A 9751-nucleotide genomic window follows, 5' to 3' on the forward strand; every position below is an offset into this window, starting at 1 on the left:
CATGCGAACCAAATTGGGCAAATTTGCCATTTATCGCAACACTGCGTGACAAAACTAAATCTGTAGAGCTGAAAATGCCATAGAAACACTGACCTTAATTCAGTACATGAAACTTCATCACGCAGCCTTTTATCCACAAAAAAAGTGATGGGAAACACCTCTGGTGGGGAAATGCAGATTTGCTCACATTTGTATGAAAATACGTAGCAAATTAGATATTAATAGCTAGGTTTAAGTATTTTGCCACCCTCATCCTGAGGTTAATCATTTTCACAGAAAGGCTTGAATTCAACGACACAAGCTCTGAGACACAGTTTCAGCATATACAACAGGTCAGAAACCATGTCATTCTCTCAAGTTGTATTAAGTAAAAATATTTATTCTTAAAACAAAATTACAATTAAGGGAGAGATACAGTAAAGACATCTCTCTCATCACGTAGCATCTGGATATGAGAACATTACAGATCTGGCTTTTAATAACACAATTGAAACTCCAAGATCAGAGTGGGAGTGGATGGCCATTACATATTGTGCTAGAAACAGACCATAGTCCTTCATAAATGTACTTGTGAGTAGTCCCCTAAAAAAAAAAAAAAATAGAAATAACTGACAGGACTGCAAGCTACACTACAACTAAAATGCAGACTGAGCATTCCCACACACTCACCTTGACAATCTCACATACAGCTAATTATAGATACCACCAAGCACTTCAGAATCCTAAAAATAATTCCTTAAAAACAAACTAAAGATAAAACAGACAAAGTATACCTGTGAAACTTCCATGACGGTTTCCAGACAAGACATACACACTACAAGCACACAGACAACAAGGACACAAGTTATCTGACCTCCTACCAACCTTGTGGAGGCCGGCCATGTTTGAGTTCAGTTCAAGCCCGCTTGATTGGTCGACATGGAGAAAAATCCATAATCAAGGTACAACCTTCTCACAAGTCCTGGAAACATGGATGTTTCAGAACATGTCTAAGGAGGTTCTTTTGAAGTCCACCTTGAGGGAATTGATGATAATAAGTCCAGAACAAAGCCTGTTACAGTCAATGGCTGCATTCACACAGGCAACCCAATTTGGAGCTTTTCCCCCACTAATTAATTGGCATTTTGACCAATCACAACAGAGCTTATCTGATTGGTCAAAAGACTAATTAGTGGAAAAAAAATATCAGAATTGGGCTGCCTATCTAAATACTGCCAATGTGGCTGTTACTAGGAGTTGGTGAGAAGAGGATAAGGAGAAGTGGAGTGTTCAGTAGAGGGCTTCATTGTTGCTGCTTCGTGGCCTCTTGATCTTCTCTATGTTTTTCAGGATCATGTCATGTAATGTCACCTGCAAGCGGATGGGGTTTGGTTATTACAGTCAACAAATATCTGCACCAGAACATGACAGGCTAACATAACATTGATACAACATTGTTGAACAGAGCCAGAACGGTGTGCATGTATTGCTCACATATTGATTCCTCAGCTCTGACACAATGATCTTGAGGCTGATGTATTCCTTCTCGTCTATTTCAGTCACCGTGCGCTGGTAGTCCTCCTGCAGACAGACGGATGGTCAACAACGAGAGGACTCAGGGCAGCAGATTGGATGTAAACAGTATGCAGTTAACACTTACCACATGAGGGTACTTTGTAATTTTTGAGACTAGCTTTGCTCTGGTGATGTAATACCTGTTGAAAACAAATGTTTGAGACAGTCCAAGGAACCGTTTTATAGATTCATAAGGGAATTTTGTGAAGTAAATAAAAACACACAAGGTAGTGTATACTGTGGCATACCTGGAAATTTGGTCCAGGTAAGAGGCTGCCTCTCCTTCCACAGTCCTGAGCTCAGCAACAGTTTCCTCCTGTGGACAGAAACAACAAGACCAGCATCATCTGACAGAAAGGCAAAAGAGTGCAATTTCTGCACCCTAGTGATGGAGATATGTTAATGTTCGGAAAAGTAGACCAGAAGCTAGACATGTGAATGTCTCTGCACTCATACTGATGGGAAAGTATAATACCTGGATGGATACACCAAAGTTGTTACCATCCTCTATTCTGGGGATTAAGAGCTGGACCCACATTTTGACCTGAGAGTGAGAGACATACAGATGAGACAGTCATTCCTTAACAGTAGATCTCCACTAAGCAATTCAGTGGGAGAGCCCTCAAAAAGCAATCAATAAATCCCTCAAAGAAAAATGGCTGTGTTTGTGGGTACATACCGTGTTGCATTTCTCTATGAGGGTTCTTATTTCTGGTTTGACTCTTTCGATCAGGTCCACCAGCTGGCCGTTGCTCTTTATCATGCCCCCTGGCATGACAAACACCTTGGGGCCATCTAGAGAGGTGGGATTGAGAGGTCAAATATCCAAGCAGTTTCTAGCTAATATAGAATACTGCAAATCAGTCAAGTGTAGTCTACTATTCTCTTCTATCAAGAAATGTATTAAAGATGAATGGTTCTGGCAAAAGTCGGCATTGACAGACATTAAGAGATAAAGTGTATTTTACAGTACAGCAATGCCATCAGACTTATTATGCAAGTATCAAATGGCATGACTACAGGCAGTAGGGTTTACCTTGACAGTTTTCATCATCGAGTCCATCTTCCATTTTCCGTTTTCTGGAATTTTGCTATAAAACATTAACCACGCGTTAACATAGGCATTACTTCTGTTACAGGTCTCCCTTGATCAAAGGGGTTCCACATTTTTCTCCCTCGAACAGTAATGGTCAAGTGCATTGAGCACAGTGACCTGCTGAGAGTCAATGAGCCATTCTGTTTATGTCTCATTAACATTCCTTCACAGTGTTATGTTAAAGTGAGTGAGAGACTGCTGGTGTTGGCTATCCTCCACTTTGTTCAGGGTAGTCTCTTTCAGATTTATTTATTATTTATTTTTATTTTTATTTTTTCACCTTTATTTAACCAGGTAGGCCAGTTGAGAACAAGTTCTCATTTGCAACTGCGACCTGGCCAAGATAAAGCATAGCAGTGTGAGCAGACAACACAGAGTTACACATGGAATAAACAATTAACAAGTCAATAACACAGTAGAAAACAAAGGGGGGAGTCTATATACAATGTGTGCAAAAGGCATGAGGAGGTAGGCGAATAATTTCAATTTTGCAGATTAACACTGGAGTGATAAATGATCAGATGGTCATGTACAGGTAGAGATATTGGTGTGCAAAAGAGCAAGTAAATAAATAAAAACAGTATGGGGATGAGGTAGGTGAAAATGGGTGGGCTATTTACCAATAGACTATGTACAGCAGCAGCGATCGGTTAAGCTGCTCAGATAGCTGATGTTTGAAGTTGGTGAGGGAGATAAAAGTCTCCAACTTCAGCGATTTTTGCAATTCGTTCCAGTCACAGGCAGCAGAGTACTGGAACGAAAGGCGGCCAAATGAGGTGTTGGCTTTAGGGATGATCAGTGAGATACACCTGCTGGAGCGCGTGCTACGGATGGGTGTTGCCATCGTGACCAGTGAACTGAGATAAGGCGGAGCTTTACCTAGCATGGACTTGTAGATGACCTGGAGCCAGCGGGTTTGGCGATGAATATGAAGCGAGGGCCAGCCAACAGGTCGCAGTGGTGGGTAGTGTATAGGGCTTTGGTGACAAAACAGATAGACTACATCCAATTTGCTGAGTGTTGGAGCTAATTTTGTAAATGACATTGCCGAAGTCAAGGATCGGTAGATAGTTTTACAAGGGTATATTTGGCAGCATGAGTGAAGTATGCTTTGTTGCAAAATAGGAAGCCGATTCTAGATTAACATTTTGGATTGGAGATGTTTGATGTGAATCTGGAAGGAGAGTTCACAGTCTAACCAGATACCTAGGTATTTGTAGTTGTCCGCATATTCTCAGAAGTCAGAACCGTCCAGAGTAGTGATGCTGGACGGGTGGGCAGCGATCGGTGCATTTAGTTTTACTTGCATTTAAGAACAGTTGGAGGCCACGGAAGGAGTTGAATGGCATTGAGGCTCATCTGGAGGTTAGTTAACAGTGTCCAAAGATGGGCCAGAAGTATACAGAATGTGTCGTCTGCATAGAGGTGGATCAGAGAATCACCAGCAGCAAGAGCAACATCATTGATGTATACAGAGAAAAGAGTCAGCCTGAGAATTTAACCCTGTGGCACCCCCATAGACTGCCAGAGGCGCGGACAACAGGCCCTCCAATTTGACACAATGAACTCGGAGAAGTAGTTGGTAAATCAGGCGAGGCAGTCATTTGAGAAACCAAGGCTGTTGAGTCTGCCGATAAGAATGTGGCGATTGACAGAGTCGAAGGCCTTGGCAAGGTCGATGAAGGCGGCTACACGGTACTGTCTTTTATCGATGGTGGTTTTGATATCGTTTAGGACCTTGAACGTGGCTGAGGTGCACCCATGACCAGCTCGGAAACCAGATTGCATAGCGGAGAAGGTGCGGCGGAATTCGAAATGGTCGGTAATCTGTTTGTTAACTTGGCTTTCTAAGACCTTAGAAAATTCAAAAGGCACTCACACATCTGAGCAATCTTATTTGCAGGTGCATGGCAACAATTGAACACGATGAAGGAAAAAGGAAACCGCACACTGCTCGATAGTATCACTGATCTTTAATAAGATTACGTATCAGCCACACGGCCTTCGTCAGAGCTTTTGTGATTAAAAAATAATAATTTGCACCCTTATGTAGACCTGGCCCCACCAACATCCGTTCTAAACATCGAAGGGGGTTGGAGGCAAAGGAAAAACAAATAAGTGCTACCAAACAATATGCATTTCATAAATATTACAAGTGTATAAATAAGGCATATTGAACACGTCTGTAAAATCTCAATGAGGACATAGTAAGTTTTCATTAGTCACTGGGTACATCATACGAAAAACGTCAGAATAATCAAAAGAGACATATTTCATGTTCAAATTCACAACATACATAGGCATTTCATCATTAAGGCCTTTAGGAAATAATGTCTGGAGGGTGAAAATCCAAAAACATTATCTTTTACTCGAGTATTAATAATATCACCTCCCCTGTCTGATATCTTAACTTTCTCTATGCCACAAAATCTAAAAGGTGGAAATGTCATGCTTCAGGTCATTGAAATGTACAGCGACTTAATAATCCCTGTCGTTTCTCCTGATTTAACTTTTATGTTCACTAATTCTCTGTTTGAGAGAGCGGGTGGTTTTACCGACATAACAGAGCCCACATGGACATTTAATAATGTAAATAACATGGGTGGTGGAACACGTAATAATATAATTTATTTGGAACCGTTTTGCTGTGTGTGGGTGGCAGAAATATTCACACTTCATCATATTGTTGCATACGGTTTCTTAGAAAGAAAGGCAGGGTAGGAAAGATATGGGTCTGTAGCAGTTTGGGTCTAGAGTGTCTCCCCATTTGAAGAGGGGGATGACTGCGGCAGCTTTCCAATCTTTGGGGATCTCAGACAATACGAAAGAGGTTGAACAGGCTAGTAATAGGGGTTGCAACAATTGCAGCAGATAATTTTAGAAAGACAGGGTCCAGATTGTCTAGCCCAGCTGATTTGTAGGGGTCCAGATTTTGCAACTCTTTCAGAACATCAGCTATCTGGATTTGGGTGAAGCAGAAATGTGGGAGGCTTGGCAAGTTGCTGTGGGGGGTGCAGGGCTGTTGACCGGGATAGGGATAGCCAGGTGGAATGCATGGCTGCCGTAGAAAAATGCTAATTGAAATTCTGAATTATCGTGGATTTAAAAATCAGTGGTGACAGTGTTTCATATCCTCAGTGCAGTGGGCAGCTGGGAGGAGGTGCTCTTATTCTCCATGGACTTAACAGTGTCCCAGAACCTTTTGGAGTTTGTGCTACAGGATGCAAATTTCTGTTTGAAAAAGCTAGGCTTTGCTTTGCTTTCCTAACTGCCTGTGTATAATGGTTCCTAACTTCCCTGAAAATATTCACATCGAGGGGGCTATTCGATGCTAATGCAGTACGCCACAGGATGTTTTTGTGCTGGTCAAGGGCAGTCAGGTCTGGAGTGAACCAAGGGCTATATCTGTTGCTGGTTCTACATTTTTTTGAATGGGGCATGCTTATTTAAGATGGTGAGGAAAGCACTTTTAAAGAATAACCAGGTATCCTCTACTGACGGAATGAGGTTAATATCCTTCCAGGATACCCGGGCCAGGTCGATTAGAAAGGCCTGCTCGCTGAAGTGTTTTAGGGAGCATTTGTCAGAGATGAGGGGTGGTCGTTTGACCACAGACCCATTATGGACGCAGGCAATGAGGCAGTGATCGCTGAGATCCTGGTTGAAGAGAGCAGAGGTGTATTTGGAGGGCAGGTCGGTTAGGGGCGGCAGGGTAGCCTAGTGGTTAGAGCGTTGGACTAGTAACCGAAAGGTTCTACATTTTTTTGAATGGGGCATGCTTATTTAAGCTGGTCAGGAAAACACTTTAAGAATAACCAGGCATCCTCTACTGACGGAATGAGGTCAATATTCTTCCAGGATACCCGGGCCAGGTCGATTAGAAAGGCCTGCTTGCTGAAGTGTTTTAGGGTGACGGGTGGTCGTTCGACTGCAGACCCATTACGAACGCAGGCAATGAGGCAGTGATCGCTGAGATCCTGGTTGAAGAGAGCAGAGGTGTATTTAGAGGGCAGGTTGGTCAGGATGATATCTATGAGGGTGCCTGTGTCTTCAATCAAGATCCGATTTGCTAAATCAGGTGTGTTACCTGTAACCATGGGGGCAGCAGGTAGCCTAGTGGTTAGACCGTTGGGCCAGTAACCGAAAGGTTGCTAGATCGAATCCGAGCTGACATGGTAAACATATGTTGTTCTGCCCCTGAACAAGGCAGTTAACCCACTGTTCCTAGGCAGTCATTGTAAATATTTTTGTATTTGTATTTCATGATACTGATTTGATGCAAATGAGAACCCATGAACTTACCACATCTACTCCATCATGACTATTGTTGAGAATGATTGGGTCAGGTACTTTGACGTTTATCTCGGAGTGGATATCTTTCAGGTCTGCGACATTCAAAATGGGCTCCTGGAAAGGATGAAGAAATCAAGTCAGTGCATTTGTCAAATGCTTATGGGCCCTTCCCAAAAATGCAGAGAATTTGAAAAATAACACGTGGAATAATTACACAATGAGTAACGATAACTTGGATATATACCAACTCGATGTGCAGGGGTACGAGGTAGATATGTACAGTTGAAGTCGGAAGTTAACATACACTTAGGTTGGAGTCATTAAAACTTGGTTTTCAACCACTCCACAAATTTCTTGTTAACAAACTGTAGTTTTTGCATGTAAGTTAGGACATCTACTTTGTGAATGACAAGTAATTATTCCAACAATTGTTTACAGACAGATTATTTCACTTATAACTCACTATGGCAATTCCAGTGAGTCAGAAGTTTACACACACTAAGTTGCATGTGCCTTTAAACAGCTTGGAAAATTCCAGAAAATTCTTTCATAGCTTTAGAAGCTTGTTAGGCTAATTGACATCATTTGAGACAATTGGAGGTGCACCTGTGGATGTATTTCAAGGCATACCATCAAACTCAGTGCCTCTTTGCTTGACATCATGGGAAAATCAATAGAAATCAGCCAAGACCTCAGAAAAAAATGTGTAGACTTCCACAAGTCTGGTTCTGTCAGGAGGAATGGGCCACAATTCCCCCAACTTATTGTGGGAAGCTTGTGGAAGGCTATCTGGAACATTTGACCCAAGTTAAACAATTTAAAGGCAATGCTATCAAATACACACAATTAGTATGGAAACTTCTGACCCACTGAGAATGTGAAATCAATCATTCTCTCTACTATTATTCTGACATTCCACATTCTTAAAATAAAGTGGTGATCCTAACTGACCGAAGACAGGGAATTTTTACTAGGATTAAATGTCAGGAATTGTGAAAAACTGAGTTTCAATGTATTTGGCTAAGGTGTATGTAAACTTCCGACTTCAACTGTACATATAAGTGGGGTAAAGTGACTAGGCAACAAGATAGATAATAAACAGTAGCAGCAGTGTATGTGATGAGTCAAAAGAGAGTGCAAAAGGTTCAATGCATATAGTCCAGGTATCTATTTGGTTAACTATTTAACAATCTTATGGCTTGGCGGTAGAATCTGTTCAGGGTCCTGTTGGTTCCAGACTTGGTGCATCGGTGCCGTAGCTGAGAGAACAGTATATGACTTGGGTGGCTGGAGTACTTGACAATTTTTAGGGCCTTCCTTTAGAGCCGGGTGATATGGACAAATCCAAAGTGCAATAAATTGCCTGAATTGATGCAATTACAATAAGTTATAACATTAATGTGCACTACAGTTATTATGTACTACTGGTATGATGGTTGTTGCCATCAACTGTTCCATTAAGAATCACCCATATTAGCAAGTGTATTTAACATCAAATTTCACTAGTAAAGGCTACGTATCATAATGATTGATATCGGCAAAATTCTTGTGATTGGTGTTGATCATTTTCGGTTTATCGTCCGAGCTCTAGTGTGGACCATGTTAATTAGTGATATGGACACAGGAACTTCAGGCTCTCAACCCACTTCACTACAGCCACATCGATGGAGGCGTGCTCAATCCTTACCCTTACTTAAGGGGCTCTGGATTAACCTAGATTCTATTTTGATAATAAAATGTACAACAATAGAATCCATGTTATTAGAATATGAATTACCTTCAGAAAGCTGTCAAGTTCCAGCAACTTTTTGGGGAAAAAGTCTGCGACCAGGTTCTCAGCCTAGTAAAGAACAAAGTTTATTTATTTTTTAAATCAATGATCACGTGTCCACCAGCATCAGTATATACATGATGCCTCCACTACATGACGACTCCAAACAGTTATTTGTGGTTTTTGATTGATAGTTATTTGTTGTTGGTAAAATGTATGAAATATAAGACTAGGACCATCAAGTCTAAAATAGGAACATGATGACATAATATTGATACTCACCTCACCCGTGATCCGCTCTCTGAAGGCGTCAACCTGAGAAAATAACAATTTTCGAACACATCTTATGACATGAGTGAAAGTAAAACCATGTTGAATGACAGTCCAATAACACCACGTGCCATTTGATGGGAGCAGCTGTTCTTAACACCATACTTTTTCCCCCCCGTCGTGAATTTATCTGTAGCTAGCAGGCGACCTATCTAGTTAAATTTGTACATATGCTAATGTTATTGCTCTCCCCAAGAACTGTTAGTGTTACAACAGATTAAATTGGAAATAGAGTTACGAACGTAACTAGCTAACGTTGCCGTTTCTGCAGAAAAAGACAGCCCGCGTGCTTAAAATGTGTGATGCGGGATACTGTAGATAAACAAACTAATCGCTACTGTCCAGTCTTAACAGGATAGATAAACAAACACCACTTACTGAGGACAGATTTTTTAAATTGAACATTCATAGATGTTGTGCTGTGCTAATAACGTAGCTAGCTACTATAATCAATGAGCAAAATGCAGCTAACCTCCCTAGCTAGGCCTGGCAAGCATTCTCAATTATTCAACTTCTGCGTCAAAGAAATTGTGAAAACATTACCTTTGTTTTGAGGTCATTGTCTACCTTAATGCCTTTTGAAGACATAATTTGAAATAAATCAAATGAACTGATATAAACAAAAAAAACGGTTTTAAGTTGCTCGTAGTTGCTTTGCCGCACACTGCTTCGAAATCAAGTTATGACGTAGGAAAGATGCGACTCGT

The 9751-nt window shown here is 41.2% G+C and overlaps 1 protein-coding gene across 1 annotated transcript; it reads right to left on the reverse strand.

The window, feature by feature from the left end:
* Window positions 1-353: 353 nt before the first annotated feature.
* Window positions 354-9750, reverse strand: LOC112235209 (proteasome activator complex subunit 3). Its single transcript, XM_024403623.2, has 11 exons — window positions 9588-9750; window positions 8997-9029; window positions 8721-8783; window positions 6953-7057; window positions 2591-2645; window positions 2234-2349; window positions 2030-2098; window positions 1803-1870; window positions 1640-1694; window positions 1474-1560; window positions 354-1350 (listed from the first exon to the last, which is right to left on the reverse strand). The coding sequence occupies exons 1-11, from the start codon at window positions 9630-9632 to the stop codon at window positions 1270-1272; spliced, it is 777 nt and encodes a 258-aa protein (XP_024259391.1). The 5' UTR covers window positions 9633-9750; the 3' UTR covers window positions 354-1269.
* Between the last annotated feature and the right edge of the window lies 1 nt (window position 9751).

The sequence above is a fragment of the Oncorhynchus tshawytscha genome, linkage group LG27 (assembly GCF_018296145.1).
Source record: "Oncorhynchus tshawytscha isolate Ot180627B linkage group LG27, Otsh_v2.0, whole genome shotgun sequence".
Taxonomy (NCBI): Eukaryota; Metazoa; Chordata; class Actinopteri; order Salmoniformes; family Salmonidae; genus Oncorhynchus; species Oncorhynchus tshawytscha.